We start from the raw sequence: 21,712 nt of genomic DNA on the forward strand, positions 1-21,712 counted from the left end.
AGACATTCACTGAATGACTATAGAAAGGCTTAAAAGATCTGTGTACTGAACACAGTCCTATTCTGGTAAGTAATTTATAACCACCACTGATCAGTAGTTTTTTAGCTCTATGTGGGCTGAGTAAAGGTGACTGTGGGGGGGTCATTGGTGCAAGATTTTTTATTTTATTCAACGGTTGCAAATTTCTTCCTGCATCAGAAAATTTGGTAATGATTACAGTCAAGCTGGCCTCAAAGTACGAAAGATATGGCACATTACATTGGGTGCTTTATCCCCATTTATCCCAGGTTTTGGACTAGTGTAGTTGGGAACTGATCCTCTTATGTCCAGTAGAGAGCTCCAGAGACAATGTGTAATTTCCACAATAACCTTAAACACATGATACCTTGAAGAAAGTGCTGAAGTTGTGCAATGAAACTGTTTGACTTGAAGTAAAAGGTACAGAGTGGATTATGCTGTGTTATGCTGCGTGTAAAATCTTTCCTTCAAGTAGTGGGAAGAATTAAGGTGCCTAAGGGGCATTAAAGTTAGAGAAAGGGTGGGGGCAGGGCAGGACACTAAGGTGAAGATGGATTAGGCCAGTGACTCTGCAGTAAGCAGCCACTGCTTTTTCTTACATCTGAACCATCTTGTTTAGTTAAAAAATACATGTTTCCTGCCCAGCTTACACCCTCTGCAAAACAGACTGATTTATGTTGCATGGAGCTTTGTCTGAGTGTTCAGGTAGATTCTAAGTATATGATACAATAATGGTACTAGTATGGTACTGTTAAAAGGTACTATTATAATAATATAATAGTACCTTTACCCTTGCATTTAGAGCATGATGTTCACCATTGGCCAGATGTCACAAACCGTCAGACTCACTGTCTCCTTCTTGCACCATTTGATCACAAACTTCTCTACTAGTTTGAGGGATAGAATTTACTCTGCTGCTGAAATGACAAACACAGGGCTGGCTGATAGACCCTGAGAAAAATGCAAAGAAAGCACATGAAGGTTGCAATAAAGCAAATACTAATCAATCACCGTAAATTTAAACATCTGGCTCATCTGAGGAGAGCATTTGGCCTATACAAACATGCTACACACTGAAGCCAACAGCCAATCACAAAAACTCCATGGTCACCAAATACCTGCCGCTTTAATATTTTATTCCTTTTAATTCTTTATCAAGCCTTTATCAAGGTGGAGCCAGGTCTTGTTGGTTCAGTATTCACAACTGTACTTATGAAGATTAGACAAAAGATTAGACAAGAACTCTGAGGTTCAGTGGCAGGTGAGCATGTTTGGTTAGTAGTTAATAAGTAAGACTTTGCTTATTTAAAAAATCTATTAGCGCTGGCAGATGATATGTTTTTATACGGAAGTTTGTTTTTTATAGACTGTAGCACTGTGTGTATCTTTTATGACTTTTATTGTGTTATATGTTCCTGTTTTATAGGCCTTTGTGAATAACAACAGTGATGCATAAAAAATATTTTAAAAAAACTATACCCCTAACCATATAAATATAAGTAAGAGACGGTTATATGGGGATTCTGCCAGCAGGAGGCGGTAATGCTGTTGCTTTTTAACAGCTTTGTGTCCGAAGAAGAGCTAAGTGCAGCCAAGCGCTGTCTCTTCCAGCATCATCAGTCCCCCCTCCGTCTCCATCATCTCCCTTCACAGTTAACGTCCAACAAACTGGGTTCTGTTGTTGTCTGTCTACGTAAATTTGACTTCTGACAGCAGGTGCGTTATTATACTCTTATAACTATGTAATTAGACACGCGTGCGGGGACATTAAAGCAGAAAAGCTCGGCCGCTGGTTTGCGGGACGTTTCCGTTAGTCGGTTTATTGTAACAGCGGGCCCGCCGGCTGCCATGGAGATTAGCATGCTAGCACAGCTAGCCGCCTGTGCTGACATCGCAGCTGTTTATTACATTAGAAACGCGTTTGACAAACGGCGGGCTACATGTAAACTCTTAACATGCTGAAAAATAAGCCAAGTTACGCGACGAAGATTAAGAAAAAAGATTTAAAAAAAGAGGCGCAGCAGCTAATTTTGTGTTTTATTCTGCAGTTATGACATTGGGTGGAGTAGTGATGAGCATCTCGGCTGTGGTCACCAAAGAAATCAGTGTCTTTGGATTAGGACACAGTGTGGAGGTTTTGTGTGCAGGTTATTATTTAAAACGCTGCTAGCTGTGACTTTTCACAGGCTTATAAATGAAAACTTAATAAAAACAACCCATTATTTGTTGGATGAGTTTTGACTGAAGGGATGATAATGCATAATCTGTGCATTTTGTTTTGTTTCTCTATTTATGAAACCTCGGCCGTTCGCGCTCGACTGTAACATTATGGAGAAAAGAGATAAAGAGAATATTGTTATCAGCAACTGGCGGGTGTTCACATGCTAGCAGTGTGATAGGCCCACGGCTACTTTAAATCTCAGTTCAAACAGCCAAACTGATGCACTCCGTGGTTAAGTTTCTAAGTCAGAGGGGAAGCTTAAATTAACTTAATTTTATTTGTGTAAACAATGGAAGATAGGAGTGCTTTCATTATATTTGTTAACAATATAACTAGCGTGCACAATACCTGTAATTGGCATGTAATAGTATGATAGGGTTCATGTAAAAAATGTTAAGAAAAAAAACATGAAAAATTGTTAACAACATGATTTCTTAAGGCCAGTATAGATATTTGGTGATTTAGAATTCCAAAATTATGATACAATCGCCCAATCTTTTTTCCTTCCATAAACAGGGAACATAGACAGATTTCCCTAAATTTTTTTATGTATAGTTTTTTTGTTGTTGTTGTTGTTTTGTTTGTTAATGTACTCCTTTATGCTCAGCATTTATGCTGTGCTCAGATCAGCTGGTTGTTGAGACTGCTGGTTGTTTTGTGGCCAACGGAGGAGCTACAGAGTGCCCACTAGTGGACAAACTGTGCTACATCAAGACTCATAACACGGTTGAAGGGTGTTTCTACTGTCTCATCTTTACTTTTTAAAATTTTAATTTATGAGCTGGTATAAATACTGATACCAGCAAATAGCTAATACTTGCTCATAATATGGACTACCAATAAAACTTCATGAACAAGTTCTTTGAGTGAATGTTTAACAATTTCAGGGAAAATGGATTAAATGTCATTTACAAACACTTTAATTCAATTTTAAAACAAAATGTGTCAGAAAGTTTTGTGTATCAACATACTAGAAAAATAGCAGTAAATCTTCACATTTGAGAGTCTGGAAATTTGGGACAGTTTTAGGATTTCTTTGCTTGAAAAATGACAGGTAGAGTAATTGGCTATTAAAGTAGTTGTTCATATATTTTCCACAAGCTTAGTATCACATTACTCGAATATTTTTTTTCCTGGCTTTTGTCTTCATACTAAGGTCAGAGCTTAGTAGTAACCCCATTCAAACCCCCTTTAAACTAGTGAAGGTCTGCTGTTCACAAGTAGGTAAAACGACTGGACTCATATTTGTGGACCAGTAATTTGTTATGTGGTAACGACCTGCTCCATCCTGCAGCATGTCCGACAAGAGTGAACTCAAGGCTGAGCTGGAAAGGAAGAAACAACGGATCGCCCAGATTCGAGAGGAGAAGAAAAGAAAAGAGGAAGAGAAGAAAAAGAAGGATGTGTGTAATAGCAACTATTACATAAATTAAGGCAGTGCAGCAGTCAGACTGAGAGACTGAAGTTGTTTGTGTGCCGCGCTTTGTAGGGAGACTCTAAACGTGGAGGTGAGGCAATGGGTGGATCTTCAGCCGGCCATGAAGATTCAGACCTGGAGAGGAAGAGGAGGGAGGCTGAGGCTCTGCTGCAGAGCGTTGGCATCACCCCCGACGTACCCCACGGTAAACGCGTGCTGCCACCATGCTCCTGTTTTTTAACATTCACCTCCACTTATCTGTCATAACTTTGTGCTCATGTGCTTGATGGATTTGCAGCGTTTCCAAAGTTCTCTCTAAGCTCTCTGGTTCTGGCTCGGTCTCACACTCATGGCTTTCTCCATAACACAATATGTGGATGTTTTTACATGTTTTGCGCATGACACCTAAAACCTGCCTGCCATTTATTTTCATTCTCTCTTCTCTCCCCTTTTGTCTGTCCTTTTGTGTTTTGTCCTCTTTACTGCATGCATTCACCCACTCATTCACACACTTCTTCTGTACCTCCCTCCCTTCCCTCGTTCACTCACTTACTCACTTGCTGTCTCCCTCACTCGCCCACCTGTCACTCACACTCTGACAAACACACACGCGCGCACACACACTTTCACAGCTCAGCCCCTGAGGGTAGTAACAGAAGATACATGTCTGTTTCACTACCTAGTCCCTGCCCCAATGTCTCCCTCCAACAAATCTGTCGGCAGCGATGCAGGAAGTCAAGATTCTGGCGATGGAAACGCAGGACCAAGGTCAGAGAGAGCGAGAGAGATGGGGATTGGTTGCTTATTCTCATTCTTTCTTATGTGATTTAGTCAGTTAAGTGTGCATTAAGTGCATGCTAAGTGTGTGTGTGGGTGTGTGTATTAACAAGTTTATTCTACTTTGATGAATTCTGACCTGTCTGCTCTTTGCCTTTTCACCAGCACGCTGATGTTTCTTAATTAACACGCACTTTTCTCTGTCTTTCTTGCTTTCCTTTTGCCATATCTCCCATCTTTAACATCTCTTATATGGCTCACCTTTTGTCTGTCTTCTGTGTTTTGTTTCATTCTCCGGTTTTCCTGCTCCTTTCTCTCTCTGTCACTTACTAACGATATCTGGTGGTTTGGCTGTATAAGGACATTGCATTGGGATCCTGACCCCTCTACTCTGCAACTCCACTCCGACTCTGAGCTGATGGGGTACTGCACCTCCTCTCTCCTTTAGCTTGTCTTCCAACTTTTATTGTGCTTTTTGTTGTGGTTTCATCTTAGATTTGTCCAAATATGTCCATGCATATATCACTATTTATGTCTGTACATGAAAAAAATTGGCATTCACTTTTGTTTCATACTGCAAACCCGTGCGTGCATCTGCTTATTTCCGCAATGTACGTGTAGACGCGGAGCCGTGAGGCTAGGCATGTCCAAAGTGACCCAGGTGGACTTTCTGCCAAAGGAAATGGTGTCCTACTCCAAAGAAACGCAGACACCCACGGAGGCAATGACACACACCGATCAAAAAGCAGGTAAAGAAACACTTTCCCAAACTTTCACCCCAGCTAAATCAAAACTGAGTGGCGGGAGAAAAAAAAGAATGTGAATCTGTGTTTTGCAGATGAGGAAGAGGATGAGGAGATAACTGCTCCTCCACCAGCAGAGGACAACCAGGAAGACAAAGATGAGCAGGGTGAACAGCAGCAGGAAGGTAAGGAAAGACATTTGTAGAATGTAAGCTTTGTGTGAGCTGGCTGTTAACGCTGCTAATGGAAAAAATACAAAGCCTACTGGACATAACCCTTGAAGCTCTTTTCTGAACTGAGCAGTTTCTGTCATATATCAGTTCTGCTTATAGAACAAAACGACTGAGTTTGCATTAGAAGTTATTGAGGGTGGTCTCTGCCTATGCAGCTATCCCTGGAAAAACCTGGAAATGATCATCAAGCCAAATCTTTGTTGAGATATCATCATGTGTACAGGGAACGTCATCAGATATCGTCCTTATGGGGGGAAAGAGTTAAACTTTTATGGTTTTAGTGCCTTTTTCTACTCTTTCCAGTATTTCCTAACAAATTTAAAATGGCAAATAAGACATCTGCATTAATGATCAGCATTTACTCCTCTTCCTTTATTTCCGCATAGACGCCCCCAAGGAGCTGACCGAGGAAGAGAAGCTGCAGTTGCTTCACTCGGATGATTTCTTATCATTTTTTGAGCGCGGCAGCAGAATTGTGGAGAGAGCTCTGGCTGAGCATGTGGATGTCTGCTTCGACTACAGCGGCAGAGATCTAGAGGACAAGGAGGGGTGAGGCACATGACAGAAAAAAGTGTCAATGCTGTAAATAGAAATGAAGTGATTTCATTTCCTCGTGTCCCTTTTCAGTGACTTGCAGGCTGGGGCAAAGCTGGTTCTGAACAGACAGTTTGCAGATGAGCGTTGGACTAAAAACAGAGTGGTCACCTGTCTCGACTGGTCTCCTCAGGTAGGAAGGCTCATGTGTCCATAACAGCACCCTCAGTGGGAATTCAGGGTTATTCAGGCACACACGCAGAGGTTCACATCTAAGAAGTAACAGCTAACTAAAATTCAGGAACTGTAATTATGTGTATGGCGACTGACTACTAATTAGATTAGTGCTACTGAATGAATCTTACTAGGCACCATTGCTCCTTGTCTGCTCTTACTAATGACTGCTATATTTCTCTTAGTATCCGGAGCTGCTGGTGGCCTCATATAACAACAATGAGGACGCTCCACATGAGCCTGATGGTGTGGCACTGGTCTGGAACATGAAGTATAAGAAGCCCACCCCTGAATACATCTTCCACTGCCAGGTAAAAGACGCATTTCAAGTACAGAAAGCTTCTCTTCTTTCCACTTGGAATAAGAAATACTTAAGACATTACTGTTGTCTCTCCCCAGTCTGAAGTGATGTCAGCCGGCTTTGCAAAGTTTCACCCCAACCTTGTGGTGGGTGGGACATACTCGGGACAGATAGTATTATGGGACAACAGGAGCAACAAGCGCACCCCTGTGCAGAGGACTCCCCTGTCTGCAGCTGCACACACAGTAATGCACTGGACCACACAATCTTTCATTGTCTACACACACTTTTCTTTTCCTGCATCTTTTTAATCTATGAACTGTGCACCACTGTGTGCAGCACCCAGTCTACTGCGTGAATGTGGTGGGAACCCAAAATGCCAACAACCTGATCAGCATTTCCACTGATGGCAAGATGTGCTCCTGGAGCCTGGACATGCTCTCCCAGCCACAGGTACACGAGATGTATGGACGCATGTACAGACATGCAGACATAACGTCAGTGACCTTTTTTGCTGCCACAATGAACACAGACGTAAATATGAGCTGTTTTGTCTGAGACTTTGTGCATTTTCCCTGCAGGACAGTCTGGAGCTGGTGTTTAAACAGAGCAAAGCGGTGGCTGTCACCTCCATGGCGTTTCCTCTGGGTGACGTTAACAATTTTGTGGTAGGGAGCGAAGACGGCTCTGTCTATACCGCCTGTCGCCATGGCAGGTAAGACCCTGTAAAATGCCTGTATTTCTACTATAATAAAATATAAAGTCTCTGTACCCATTTAAGTGAGAGTGTTAAAGCGCTCAATGTTGGGGTTAAAAGGTCAGGTAGCAGAGCTGTCCTGTGTGTGTTACAGTAAGGCAGGCATCACTGAAGTGTTTGAAGGCCACCATGGTCCGGTTACTGGACTGAGCTGCCACAGTGCTGGAGGACCTGTCGATTTCTCTCACCTCTTCATCTCGTCCTCGTTTGACTGGACCGTCAAACTCTGGAGCACTAAGGTGAGACTGAATCAGTCACTTTTAGCATGAGTCAAGATTAGAACAGTTTCCAGACATAAATCTATTGTTTCTCTCTGCCACTTCCACCCACGCTTTCCCTTGTAGAGTACCCGTCCACTATACTCTTTTGAGGACAGCTGTGACTACGTCTACGATGCGATGTGGTCTCCAACACACCCTGCCCTGTTTGCTTGTGTGGACCTAGCTGGACGTCTGGACTTGTGGAACCTCAACAATGATACCGAAGTATGCCCAGTTTTTTACCTGAGTTACAGAATTGACTTCGGATTTGACAGAGAATCCAAAGCGTACCTGAGCACACCCGAGCATGTATGCATCTGCTTCTCGGTAAGCTCTTGTGTGTATTTTAGGTTCCAACTGCTAGTGTGTATGTGGATGGGGCTCCGGCACTGAACCGTGTCAGATGGTCTCACACTGGAAAGGAGATTGCCACTGGGGACTCAGAGGGACAGGTTCAGGTCTATGATGTTGGCGAGGTGAGATGTCAGCTCCTTTTGTGTTTTCATGTAATGCCACAAATCCCCCCCTCAAACCCCTCCGTTTACATGCATCTGTCTTCCTGCAGCAAATCTGTGTTCCCAAAGCGGATGAGTGGACCCGCTTCGTCAGGACGCTGGCTGAGATCAATGAAAACAGAGATGAAGCTGAGGAACTGGCCAATGCATGATGTTGCAAACCCCACCCACCCTCACACACAGCCACTCATACAATTCTCTCCAGTCCGCTACACCTATAGTACATTACACAGTACTGCCAGAGGAGCTGCGCTCGCCTCTCTCTGGTTGCCAGCTTCTCCACATTCTACATTTGGCCTGAGGAGATGTGCAGAGCTAGAATGGATAGAAGTGGCAGCTTTAGATGTGTTTTTGAATGTCTCTTTCAGAGTTTTAGAGTACATTTGTAGGAGCAATGAATGTCAGGTGTAGTAGTAGCACAAAAACCAGAGTAAGTTGTTGAAAGCTTAGAGGAATAGAGGAAAGTGATTTTCAGCGTAGATGTGGCTGTCCACTCTGAACTTCTAGCTTTGATAACATCCTCAGGGCTCCAGAAACTGCTCTTCTCCTGAGGCCTCAACAGACTCGGCTCTTTTTTTAAATATGCAAACCTTTGTACTTGCACCTTTTTATTACCATTTGAGTGTTTTTACATGTTTTCCCAGACACGCTTGTGCACAGCTGGCAAATTTTGAAAAGACTGAAAACACCCTTTTATTCTGAGAAGCACTAAAACAGCTAATGCACTCACACATAGATACCTGGCCTGTGCAGAAGCGTGTCATTCTTACATTTTAACCACTACAATATTTAATATTTATCACAGTGGTTGTACTTATTTAAATATTGTGTGTATTATTTTAAAGACGCTGCTTTGTACTAAAAGTTTGAATTGTACAATCTTGAAATTAGCACTACAAGCTTCTTAATAAGCAAAAATATGCTACTCTACTTTGCTTGAATTTATTGACACTAGTACAGTGAAAAGGGGATGCGTTTTTCCTGTACCAAAGGTTAATGTTATTGGAAACAGTTCCCCGACACATCCTCTTTAAGAGGAGCCAGATAAACTAAATGAAGTTTTAGATGAAGGCATGAAGCAAAAGTTGGAAACTAACTTAACCACAAAATGGGAGTCCTTTATTTCGCTTTTTGTCCATCCTGTTTTTCATTCCTTCCATGATTGATGGATTCAACATCCTGCCTCACAAAGTTAACATTTAAAACAAAAAACAAAGCTTAAAGCACACTGAAGCAACCACACCTGATGTAAAATAAGACAAGTGCTCTGCTTACACTACTTGTACTGTATTCTTCTCCATTTCTGTTCCTGATACAATGGATGGTTGCACTTTCCCATTGGAATAAAATTTGAGACGTACTGGTAAAATTAAAACCATATGGATTATTTATTTCATTAAAATACAATGACTCAAATGAGATACACTTAATTTATTAAGAACTAATTCTCTGCTCATGATTCTTCTTTTTAATCAAGAAAACACTTGAAAAGTTCTGTACATCAGTAAGAGTGATTCTCAGAGGCGAGGTCCCAAAGCCCCACAGTGCCATAACATTACAGTTACTGAACCGTGATGTTATGTTATGGAGCTCTCTCGTAACATCTGGTCAGTACAGTTATACAATATGTACAGTATCAAACCTCCTGAATGAGGACAGGTTGACAGTGAAGCCCCACATACCGTGCAGATCAATCTAATATTTCCTATACCCTCTGTCCAAGAAGAGAAGTCCTGCTCATACTGAGTATCAGACAGAAAACAAAATGAAAATCATATCATGAGAGACAGAGGAGTGCCCAAGGCTCCGTTTTGAGAAGAAGAGAAAAGATGGAGCTGCCAGGAGCATACAGCCACTGAAGATTGAACACAGAGATTCTGGTCCCCATCGCTGTCTGCTCTGTTGTACAGCTGCAGGCAGCTCTCCACCTCTATGGCTGGCTAGTGGCCACTGAAGCACACCTTTTACCCCGAAGAGAGTAATGGGCCAGTGGTGTTTGTTCCTAAGACAGTGACCTCTTTTTGTGGAGTGTGTGCTTCATTTGTGTGTCTATCTGAGTGTCTGGCTCCTGGTAATGGTGGAGAGGGATGATGAAATGATATGGATATCGAGACCTCTACGGTGCTTGAGCTGGGTGATGTATGGAAGCCACACCGGACGACTTGAATTTGGGAAGGTGGAGTCCAAATTTATTCTCCACCCCAGCAAAGGTAGCTGCAGCCAGGTGGTAACCTCCAATGTGGTCCACATTGATGGGAGGAAGCTCTGAGATTCGAGACTTGGGTTTGGGTTTGGATCCAGCTGGACGACTGCAGAGAGGAGAGGACATGACGAGTCATTTCACAACCAAAGTTGTTTAGTAACTTTGTAGGCATCAAAATGTATTTTTTATGGTTGAACCATCCATAATAACTACTTTAATGGACTTCAAAAGGTCTGTTTTTAAATGAGACGGCCTCCCTTAATCAACCCCAAAGCGGTTGACTAAGTGCCACTTTGTTTTTTCTGAGGGAATTTGTAAAAAATGTAACTGCATAAGGGAGCAAAACATGGCAAAAACATCACTAAAGAGATAAAATAGGGTAAAAGAGTGCAGTAAAGAAAACTTAGACCACAAAGGAAAGTGGTTGATTTAAGGCCTTTAAAGAGCAGCAAATTACAAGATTGACATGAAACATGACTCAAAATGTTTTCAAATATTGGAACCCCCCTTTCACAACTGTGCTTGTGATATCCTCATTTCAAATAAATGCCATGTCCTCTGATAATTTATACCTAATGTATCCAAATACTTTGTGGCACCACTGTAAGTCTCTTTTATACTGACATGTGTTACAATGCTTTGTAATATAGCAATGTTACTGTGCTACAGCACACCGTTCTCTCTCATCACAGGAGCGCTGACAACTTTCCAAACATATTTTTAAATACTTATATGGATACAAAACAGAAGAAGACTTAGCTGGATACTCATATTTAAAAGAAAAAAAGAACTTACTGTCCGCCAAAGTCAACGTAGAACCACCGTTGCAAGAGTTCATAAGTCACCAGAGTCACACCAAATTGAGGAGAAGATCGGCACATACGAGCTGGAGAAAAGAAAAACAAAACAAAAAACCCCAAACAGTTTAGGTTAGTTTAACTGAAAAAACAAACAAAAAAACCAATCAGAGACACAGCGCATCTACTTGTCCAGTGATACACAGCCACACACCTCCAGCTCCCTTCCACAAAGCTCTGAAACCTTCCTCTCTCAAAATCTTCTTGAAGCAATCGATGACTCCAGAGTAGGTGGTCTGCCCTGCCCTTGCCGCAACTTGTAGACGTGTCTTAATGACATCAGCAGGTGTCACAAGGGAGGCAGCAGGAATACCTGGAAAACAGTTACAGGGAGTCATGAAGCTAATGGAAAATGTGGTCTTTGTGCTTTAAGTGGAAGTGAAAAACAGTATGCACATATTTCTCTCATGGTTTCCTTTATAAATTATAGCACAGATCAGATGGCATGCTAATACGGAGCACTGACTGACTTCATGTTGTGAATTATAATCACCTGCGATTGCTCCAGCACTGAGAAGCTGCAAAGGTCCCAGCCTGCCTTGTTCATCAGCTAGTTGAGTCTTTGTGTGGGCGTACACAGGGAAATAGATGGCTGAGAAGGGGATGTCCCTTAAAAAACAAGCTTTAGCACCCTAAAAAGACACATTAAAGACAGAAAAATGCAACAGTGAAAACCAGATGTAAAGATGGCAGGTGTCCATAGATACGAGAAGCTTTAAGTGAAAGAATTTATTTCTCCACCAAGGAGGAAAGAATACCGTTTGTACTGCTACTCTCATGATTACAGACTGGTCTTACAACCTGGAGAGGGTTTCATACGTTTCAAAGAATGTTACCTTATAGAGACCGAAGAAGCCCAGGTCACGGACCACACTCAGTGCACTGACTCGAGGTCCAGTGGTGATCTCACCTGCAACCTGCAGGCGGATCTTCACAATCTCCAGAGGGTTGGTAAAGATCACCTGAGAGGCTCCAGCCTAAATACACAAGGAAAGAAGGCAACGGATGACTTTTCCACGCTTGCAATTTTAAATCTGCTCCTGCATCTCACATGTATGCAGCTCAGGGATGGGAACCAAGTTTTTTTTTCTCATGAAAAAGTATCAAAAGTAACAATTACATCCTGATTGATCAATTACTTTGCCATTTCCTCGGACGGTAAGGAGTGCTGGGCCAATGTGTGTAAAGATGAACAACGCTATCAAAAACAAAAACAGAAAAAGAACATGTTGCATTGGACATTCGGTTCACTCTGGGAGCAAATTAGCAGTGCATCCACTGTTAGTAACGCAAGTCGGACTGGGCAGGCAACTTAATGCAGCAAACGAGAGGACTCCATGCATGTTACTGCACACACTCTTAAGTGACTATCCACATTTTCTTACTGAGTACTCTTTGATTCATTCACACATTCATTCATTAAAAAGAGGAAAAAAAAGAGAGAAAGTCTGGCACTCAGTACTTACACAGCCACCCGCCATAATCTCAGCGAAGAGAGGAATTGTGTCATCTTTTTCTGTAAACTTATCTCTTACAAAGTCATTCACCTGTGGGACAAAAAACACACAAAAAAAGACAAACTCAATCAGCTTAATCTTACTTTTGTGGAGCTGCCTCAACATAATGCCCTACTGCCCCTACTGTTGAAATGCTGTACAGGCATCTTTATATGGTGGCCCTGAGAGGTCAAACCCACAGCAACTTAAGGAAACACCAACAAACAGAAAAAGACACAACAGAAATGTTTTTGGGGAGACGGTAACGTGACAGAAGAGTTACGGAAAACACTTTTCCATTTCCATTGTGTTTTGTGTGCTTTTGCAGCGTTTTTGTATTTAGTGATGTTTACTTAAGCCAATGTATTGTTATACTACAAGAACCTTATCTCAACACTTACAGAGGAAGTCCCCCATTATCTGGTTTCTCTGTACTACAACTGCTAACAATAATCTGAGTTCCTACAACCCTGCTGTGAACCCTTTAAGCTCTTGCTTTAGTTCAGGTAGTCTCCAGCATATTAGGAAATACTGAGTGATGTAACTGTGATTGATCTTGACATAGTGCCTCAAAAATAACGGACGTTTTCAAAAAATATAAAAAGGAAAAAAAAAAAGGACATGTAAATATTAGCACAGAAGGACTTTGACACTGGCTGCACAAACAGCTAAAAATAGAAAGACGGCTCTAAACATTAAACACAGAAATGTACCAAAAGTGAAGTCCAGGCTTTTTAACCTTGTGTGTGACACAGGAAATGGAAAAACATTCAGTAAGATTTCCTCTTAACTACCTAGAAGTTTCCAAACTACAGTGAAGCAATGTGGAGAGAACATGATGAAACCAAAATTGGATTAAAAAAACAAAACAAAACAAAACCCCACAGCAACCAAAGTAGACACCAATCACAAAGGGTTTGGAAATGCAAATACAAATAGCTCTTGAAGGCGTTTCATTCTCGCAGGGTGGAGCACCCTACTTGGTAGTTACCCTGAAGGAGACCCCGGACCCGTTTGGTCATAAAAAGCCTTTTATGAGTACTCACTGTAAGTTTGATAGCCTTCTCTGGTGCCACACCTATGAGCTGAGGAACCAGACCTGTGGGGCATTATGAGAGATTGGGTTACAAGACTCTCCTTTCATTAGCAATACTGGGCAAACAGAAATGTGAAAAAATACATAAAAGTATTTACACTGATTTTTTAGCAAGATAAATTGGGTGTTGCAGATAAGAAAATAACAGAAGTTGAGAAACGTATGACGTTCTGTGTAGAGACAGGAGGATAAAACAGGCAGGAGGTGGGCCTACCTCTATAGAAGCCAAAGAAGCCCTCGTAGCGCAGCACCTTCTTAGCACAGTCAAAGCTGTTCTTGTACATCAACTCGCCAACAAAGGATCCGGTGGACCTCTGATTCTGCATACGAGTCTTTACCAAATCAATGGGGTACACAGCTGTTGCCCCCGTGGCTATTAAAAACAAAAAACACACACAAAGTCAGACTGATTAGAATCCACTAAATGAAATAACAGGTTTCTGTATGTGTCTGTTTGAGAGCACTGTTGAGATCACCTCCAGCAATGGAGCCCAGGGTGAACCTGTAGGCGGACTCTGCAATTTGGAGCCACACAGACCTTGAAGTATCTCCGTGGGCCTGATGAAAAACACAAATAATATCATCTAAATTGTTTTTCATACTGTATTAAATTAAACATTGCACTGAAGTTTGAAAATATTTACACACAGTAAAATCTTGTTCTGGTTTTAGGTCAGTTATTAATAACAGGATGTGTCGCCAGCCCGTTACAAGCATCCTACCTGTTTCTGGCTTTCAGCCAGGTGATAGGGCAGGCACCCCTCCTCTAGTGGAGCTATCCTGTCAATGTCAGCAAGGTTCAGACGCCTGAAAAACATGGTCATTTCCCCATTATCAGCATTGTATGCAAATATCAGTCAAATGCATACTGAATGTAAGAATTTGGGCATGAGTGTGTCTTTACCCAGAGGGAGAGTGCAGGCCTGATAACTGATAAAGGATGTCAATTTCCATAGGAGTGATCTGACCAAACTTGTTGGCTGCATGAACAAACTCCTCTGAAGATCAGAGAGGTCAGGAAGAAACACTTCAGTTAAACATCAGCATTTATGACTGTCAACCATGAAACATGTTATTTGAAACAGAAAGCCACAACGTCACAGTAATGTAACGATATGTGCACCTTTGGTCACGAGCGTGTCCTTCCGCGTGCCAGCCAGTGTGCTGTAAATCTTGCGAATAAGCTCCATGTTGTTCAGGAGAGAATTGAAGGCATTGAAGTAAGAGAAGCTGACCATGTGAGAGGTACTTCCTCCGGCAGCCTGGCAGAAAGAAAAAAGGCAATGCACATCGGGTACGGCTTCATCAGCAAGTTTTTTCTTTTAAAAATAATCTCTTCATGAGGTCACAGGATCAACTTTAAAATAACTGACATATTGTAAAAATTTGGAACTTCTGACGCTTTTAGGCCAAAAAGGTTATGCTTCAAAGTGGGAAGGTCTGAAAGCACCGATCACTAAGAGAACACTCAGCCTGAGTGTGACGCTTAAAAGATCATTTAAAAACATCAGGGTCATGTTCAAAATAACCATATTATCCTTTAATGCTAATAACCCCAGATGAGAAGCTAAACAGGATTCACCTCTGCTGAGGTTGTAAATTTCAGTACCTCACTGCAGGTTACACTTCTACTTGTGAGTGATCAAAACTTCAGCAAAGATTAAGCTTTTGATTTAGATCACGTTAATCCCATTTCAAACTTAGGTTACAATACCAGTCAGCTCTCTCTGAAGAGCTGAAACACTCACCGAGACAAGGTTCTCCTCCACAAAAGGGGTGAGCATGTGGTGTCTGATAGTGGCCATAATGTCACTGAAGTCCAGGGCAGAGATGACACCATTCTTGCCTTTGTCCTTTTGGGCAAATGCCTGGCGTGCATGCTCCAACTGCAGCTCCTAAAAAAAGACATTGCAAGACAGTGTGTAAATAATGTAAATAAAGTCAGTCACACAATATGTCGAGAAAGGAAAAGTGAAACATAGAAATGCAAGCATAAAAGGCACCCAATATACCTGCAGGAATTGGGTGAACTCGAGGTAGTTGAGGTGTTTCTTGCGGTCGTGTCCAAAGTGCAGACGGATGAACTCACAGTTCCAGTTGAAAGGAATATGGTGGTGCACTGTGGTCTGGCTGAAGATGTCCTGCACATTTTCTGCAGCACAGATACACATTAGGAAAAAAAAATCTTAGCAGGACTTTCTTAAACTTTGAGGTTAAAGCATTTCATTTCTACAACAGAGTTTTGCGTGTGTGGCATTGGAAAGAAGGGAGACAGCATGGGAACAATTACATAAACTCATCCATGTGTAATGCTTAAGCCTAAGGAATAATCTGATTAACAATGTCATGTTGGGAAATTACTTCTCCACTGCAGCAAAGCATGAAAATTTCTTTGCTGACAAACAGGAATAAATTCAGTGCAGCGCAATAAACGCCATGCTGAAACATTCTGAAACTGCATGAAGCTCAGTCTTTACACATATTAAGTAAAATAAGGCATAAATGCACACATACCAAAGGAAATGTCTCCAGTTCCAGACTTGTCAAACAGCTGAAAAGCTACTATGAAGAGAGCGTCCGGTGCACACAACACAGATTCAAATGCAAGAAACTCCTGGAATGAAATCAGCCTGCAAAGGTGTGTGGGTTTTAGAGAGAGAGGAAAAAAGAAGGTTAAACCTTTAAAGGCATCATTAAGAGATTAAAGACTGTGGAATGAAGCAAAGGCGAGCTCACGCAATACTAGTTCAAGGAACAATACATTTTCTCAGTTTTATCACCCCTATAAAAAACAAACAAAAAAACCCAATCACGGTCACTATGTTTCTGTATGAATTAGAAGGCAAGCCGATGACTGACAGAAACACCATCTTTCATTTCTGAATAAAGGGATACACTTTTCAAAGGGTTTTTTTTCACTGTGTATTTTATCTTATCTAAAGTAGCTGTAATAGCAATCAGACATGTCTCAATAAATTGTCAATTAGTGCTGATAAACTGAGAGCTTGTGTATGCAGTGTTTTTATCAGTACATACCCGTCCTTTGTGGTGTCAGCCACAGCAGCAATGAGCTGAACAGTTTTGGGGTTGTGGTGAATCTGTGTATGTAGTCCTAGATACCTCTGGACAAAGTCTCCTGGGGTCATGAACCTCTCTCCATCCTTGCCCTCTACACTGGCATACTGAGGAGAAAGAACATACCATCATCTTGGATGCCTTAAAAGACATGCTAAACAAATACAGGTATTGCCATTTTCACCCAATCCACCAGTATGACACTTGACATTACAGCTTTTTAACCCTAACCAAAGACCTGTGTGCCCACAGTGCTTGGAGACAAAAGTGGAGCATGACAGTGATTACTTTCACAAAGGGTTGTCACAGTGGATAGCTCCACATGTTTTCCTTTGGTGTTTTTTTTTCCTTTTTAAATTATATATACGCCCTTCATACAAACCCAAAGGAATTGGTGTCTCCTCCAAGTAGCTCACAGGGACACTAGTAGTGGAGAACGACAGTAACACACTGTATACTGTTTACCTCAAATTAAAATCACAAGTCATGAGGTGCAAATATTATACAGCAGGAAACTACAAACTTTGTTACAGTTGCAGATCATTAATAAAAGCTATCAAGTTAACCACCCTGCATCACTTGTTGGCGTCTTATCAAACTGTAATGACTATTTATGCTGCACCTGAACAACCAAGGTCACAAATCATGCAGCTACAACATGACATGTCAGAGACACATTTCCACAAGCACGAGCAGGCACACGTGGACTAATGTTTTTTGGCAGGAGTTTCCAAGTTATTTGACCTTCTGTATTGTCAGTGTGCTAAAAACTGCTGACCGGCAGGACAACCACGCAGCAGGTCACACACTCTCCACGCAGAAGACAGTGGAGAAAGCTGAAGGTTAGCAAAGTCTGCTGTTACCACAGTCTCTCATTACATCACACGGTCAAACATGGACCAGTATCCTCGGACATGCAACTAAATTCAGCCTGGTCCGCTTAGGACGATCTGATATCCTCATGTTGGCGTTGTTCCCACATCATCATAATTAATGTTTTTCCAGGGTCCACATTACAAGTGACCAATCACCTTCTTGTGACGTCATACTTTTGCGACTTCGAAAAATACCCGCCTTCAAAAACAAATGTTCTTCAAGAAACCGCCTTTTGTCCGCCGATCCAGCAATTTGAATTCCACTCAAGATACTTTTCTTTAATAAACGGTAAGCATTATACATATATTTTCCTTGAAATGGCTGAAATGGATAGCTGTTTGTTTGCTAGTGATAGGCTACTTGCGAACCAGTGTTCTCCAGACAGAATTGCGTGTCAATGTATTATGATATATAATAAATGTACAGGTGAATATAGCTGTCATAAAAATGTTGTCAGGCAAAATTGCAGTAGCTTCCCTGATCATTTTACAAACATAAGTGAATAGAATTTGAACTAAAAGGCCTAGACTAATGGTTGTGTGCTGAATCTATGAATCAAAATATCACCTGGAAACATAATTAACTGGTCCATAGCTGTGAAACTGGACATGAGTTCTTGATTCTATGGAGATTAACAGTAATCCAGAAATTTACAACATTAACACGGTGTCCCAGGGACAACATTAACACTATGGCCCAGGGACAACAATTACACGGTGTCCCTGCAATTTTGCCTGACCCAACCCCCGGGCCACGAAACACCAAAAAAGTTGGGGAAGGCTGGTCTAGAGAACACTGGTTAGCTAATGCTGTCGTCAAGTAGCCTATCACTAGCAAACAAACAGCAAGCCAAGTGAGGAACATATGTATAATGCTTACCGTTTAAAAAGTATCCTAAAAGGACTTCAAATTCGGCGGACAGGCGGCGGTTTCTCGCAAGTGAAGCGGAGCGCTGGATTGACAGACAGAGGCGGGCACAAGTGAAGAAAATTTGTTTTAAGGTGGGTATTTCGAAGTCGCAGAAGTATGACGTCACACGAAGGTGATTAGTCACTTGCGATGTTGAACCTGGAACAACATTTATTACGATGATGTGGGAACAACGCCAACACGAGGATATCAGATCGTCCGATCGCTTAACTGAGGTAACCAGGCTCGGAAAGCAACCACCGAGTATGACAGCGTGACACATATTGATAATACGAGCAGACAGCTGAGGGAAAAACATATTACACTTCTGCAACGCTGTATCAACTACTCACATCTGCTGTTAGTGACCAAACAAGAATAAGCTACAACTGACTTTATGCATTAACTTCAGTGAGGAAAAATAAAGCTCTGTTTGGCTAACTAATGAATGTGCCATTCAGATACACCCCGGCTTATGCTGTAACTTAAACCTCATGACACAACTTTACAAGCTCATTCACCAAAAAACCCCAACAAAAAACAAAACAGTTCAGACTACCCCCCACGCACCAACACAGTTGTTTAACAGATATATCGAGTTAATATGCAATTATGCATAAGATGACATACTATTTTTGTTAGCGCTTACCTGCTGGAAGATTGCTTTAAGCTCACTTGGGTCCCCGCGTTTGGTAGATTGCACCTAAAACAGCACACACCAAAATAACGATGACATTTTCGAAAGTTCTTTTAAGACACCAACAAAGCAAAAGCAAGTTTTGCAAGCGGAGAGCTGGACATAGCAAGAAGCAAAGCGAGCAAGAAAAAAAAAAAGCTTTAGGGGGTGATGTCTCCTTGAAAGCGTCCACTGCCGTGAAGGACAACCGACCCACTGCGGCAAATACATAAAAGCTAAGAACTGCGACGTGGCGTACATTTAAGTTGAGCCATGTAGGAAAGCCCACCAGCCAACAAGCCAAGCCCTTCTACAAAAATGAAAACTACCGTTATCCGGTAGCCAGCTAGCAAGCACACTCTACTGATGTGAAAAGGACACAAACAGTTTCATTGTTATAGTTTAAAACGAGCAACAAGATGAGAGCAAACTAAGAGTTGACTGCTGTGAAAAGATGGGAGTTCAGCTAGCGGTAGTGATTTTGTTTAATCACTGCAGTAATAGTAGTCCGATAACTGTATAGCATTGCTTCGCTAATTCCGGGCTTCGTGGATGTCTCGTCAAGGCCAGCCTCCGCTGTGCGGCAGCTAGCAGGGATGCTACAGCGTCGGTATACACCGAGCCCGAGACAGCCAACCCGGAAGGGAGCAGAAAGGCTGGCTTCGATAGCTCCTACACAAGAAAACGAACAGAAAACATGCAAACACGGCAAAGTAGAGGTTTGAAAAACGCTAGGAGAGCGATCCACAAGTCACCTTGACCGCCATGCTGGTTTGACGTCAGTACAGTGAGCGAGCAAGACGCAGCGCTCGCGCTCAGACGTGTAGCTACAAGTGTCGGAAAATGAAACGAAACAGCGCGCGCTTTGAAAAAAAAAGGTGCGGCCAGTAAATTGGTTTAGCTATCAACCTGTGCCAGCTCTGAGACTCTTGTTACTGCAGTTAGTAAAAGTACTACACTACTGCGACTATCCCACTGCTCATACTACAAATACCACAGCAGCTAGTAATAATGTCACTTTAGTTTTTGATGACACCCCGAGCTACACATTGTTGGAACAGATCAATAAAGAATGTTCATTATAAAAACAACAACAAAGACCTGTGGGTTTGAATTCTGCTCTAAAAATATCTATGAATTCAGCCCGACTTTATTTCGATGTCCTGTGTAGATGACGTTGCAATTATTTATTTTCATGCTTAAAAAACAAAAAAACACACACTTTATTTTACTTTTTGTTTGTTTAAAAATAGATAAGAGTTTATCTCCCCGACCTTGGTGAGGTGTCCTTATGAGAGATATGAGCAGTGTTTGTTTTCACTGATACTACCTACTACAGTATCTCCACTAGCAGTCCTATTATGGCATGTTATCTGTCTGTGCTATGATAATTGTAGAAATGTCATCTGCAGGGTCTTATATACTGTAGAGGTGTTAACTAGAGTACTGTACGTTTAACCCTATGTTTAATGGCACAGCTACATTACAGAGTCAGTCACTGAGTCTGTGGTTTGTATTATCAAAATCTACCTATTATCAACTTAAATCTTCATCTGATAAAGAGGCGGCTGTTTTAGCAGAAGCCTCGAACGCAGAAGATGTTAACACATCCATAACAGGCCAAACAGGTAGGCAAACCACAGGAAACATCAAAACTGCCATAGTCTGTCTGAAATGCAAATCCACGCTTACACAGGGAGAGGAGAGATTAAAAAAAAAAGAACTAGGAAAGATTGAGTTAAAGATTGAGGTAAACTACTAAGCTCACTCTACAACTGACATGTAACTAACCTTAACTGGAAAAAACACAAAAACTAGGAATAAATACAGAAATGTCTTTTTCTTCCTTTGGCTGTTCCCTTTAGTGGCCACCACAGCAGATCACCTGTCTAAATCTTACTGTATTCCTAATATGCTTCTCTTTCACATAAACCCTGAATCTTCTCTGTGGTCTTCCTCTTTTCATCCAGTCTGGTAGCTCCATATTGGAGATTCTTTATCTCACTATCCTCTTGTAAACCTTCCCTTTCACTTTTGCTGGTATCCTTTTGTCACAAACCACCTCTGACTCCACCTGCTCCACCCTGTCTTCTTTACTCTTTTCTTCAGTGTGCCGTCTGTTGCTTTGGATCGTTGACCCCAGAAATTTATTCTTAACAACCTCTATTCCTTGCAGCTTCACTGTTATACCTGTCTCCCTCTCATTCGCACACACCTGTCCACCTGTCAAATCAGTGTCGTCTGCAAACATCAACGTCTGCAGAGACTCTTTCCTGACCTCATCTGTTTGCTTGTCCATCACCATTGCAAACCAGAAGGTGTTCAGAACAGATCCCTGAATTAATACCAACCCCAGCTTGAACCCATCTGTCACCCCTACCGCACACCTCACCTGTGTCTTTTTGTCATACATGTCCTGCACCACCCTCACATACTTCTTTGCCACTCCTGCCTTCCTCATACAATACCATAGCAATACAACTAGGAAAAGAACCAATACCATTCATTTCCATA

At 41.8% G+C, this 21,712-nt stretch overlaps 2 protein-coding genes across 6 annotated transcripts; one reads left to right on the forward strand and one right to left on the reverse strand.

Moving 5' to 3' along the window:
• Positions 1-1,592: 1,592 nt before the first annotated feature.
• Positions 1,593-9,385, forward strand: LOC146367445 (dynein, cytoplasmic 1, intermediate chain 2a-like). Of its 5 annotated transcripts, XM_084912006.1 has the most exons (18): positions 1,852-1,949; positions 2,067-2,165; positions 3,534-3,642; positions 3,729-3,861; positions 4,289-4,424; positions 4,794-4,856; positions 5,055-5,182; positions 5,272-5,361; positions 5,796-5,958; positions 6,037-6,136; positions 6,363-6,488; positions 6,577-6,723; positions 6,818-6,931; positions 7,060-7,193; positions 7,330-7,474; positions 7,580-7,720; positions 7,846-7,971; positions 8,061-9,385. In XM_084912006.1, the coding sequence occupies exons 1-18, from the start codon at positions 1,867-1,869 to the stop codon at positions 8,160-8,162; spliced, it is 2,139 nt and encodes a 712-aa protein (XP_084768132.1). In that variant the 5' UTR covers positions 1,852-1,866; the 3' UTR covers positions 8,163-9,385. The 5 variants fall into 5 exon arrangements, with proteins under 5 accessions (XP_084768127.1, XP_084768128.1, XP_084768130.1 ...); XM_084912001.1 differs by lacking the exons at positions 1,852-1,949; positions 2,067-2,165 and adding an exon at positions 1,593-1,734; XM_084912002.1 differs by lacking the exons at positions 1,852-1,949; positions 2,067-2,165 and adding an exon at positions 1,593-1,734 and having other exon boundaries at positions 4,340-4,424.
• Positions 9,375-20,051, reverse strand: LOC146367446 (electrogenic aspartate/glutamate antiporter SLC25A12, mitochondrial-like). The gene is made up of 18 exons (XM_084912000.1): positions 19,954-20,051; positions 19,172-19,225; positions 16,699-16,844; positions 16,177-16,292; positions 15,675-15,814; positions 15,411-15,557; positions 14,786-14,924; positions 14,567-14,660; positions 14,385-14,469; positions 14,139-14,220; positions 13,877-14,035; positions 13,613-13,665; positions 12,537-12,617; positions 11,907-12,047; positions 11,564-11,702; positions 11,225-11,383; positions 11,009-11,099; positions 9,375-10,319 (listed from the first exon to the last, which is right to left on the reverse strand). Exons 1-18 carry the CDS (start codon positions 19,963-19,965, stop codon positions 10,127-10,129), a joined length of 2,031 nt encoding a protein of 676 aa, XP_084768126.1. The 5' UTR covers positions 19,966-20,051; the 3' UTR covers positions 9,375-10,126.
• Positions 20,052-21,712: the final 1,661 nt, after the last annotated feature.

Source organism: Perissodus microlepis, chromosome 18 (assembly GCF_051167445.1).
Source record: "Perissodus microlepis isolate ML-2025 ecotype Zambia chromosome 18, ASM5116744v1, whole genome shotgun sequence".
NCBI lineage: Eukaryota > Metazoa > Chordata > Actinopteri > Cichliformes > Cichlidae > Perissodus > Perissodus microlepis.

Excerpts from the sequence above, each read along its gene's own strand:
- LOC146367446 (XM_084912000.1), bottom strand. Across the intron at positions 14,925-15,410 it reads TGGAGGAGAACCTTGTCTCG|GCTGCCGGAGGAAGTACCTC; the intron begins GTGAGTGTTTCA and ends TCTTTCTGCCAG. Across the intron at positions 11,703-11,906 it reads GCTTCTTCGGTCTCTATAAG|GGTGCTAAAGCTTGTTTTTT; the intron begins GTAACATTCTTT and ends GTGTCTTTTTAG.
- LOC146367445 (XM_084912006.1), top strand. The coding sequence starts at position 1,867 with ATGGAGATTAGCATGCTAGCACAGCTAGCCGCCTGTGCTGACATCGCA. Across the intron at positions 1,950-2,066 it reads AGAAACGCGTTTGACAAACG|TTATGACATTGGGTGGAGTA; the intron begins GCGGGCTACATG and ends TTTATTCTGCAG. Across the intron at positions 7,475-7,579 it reads TCAAACTCTGGAGCACTAAG|AGTACCCGTCCACTATACTC; the intron begins GTGAGACTGAAT and ends TTTCCCTTGTAG.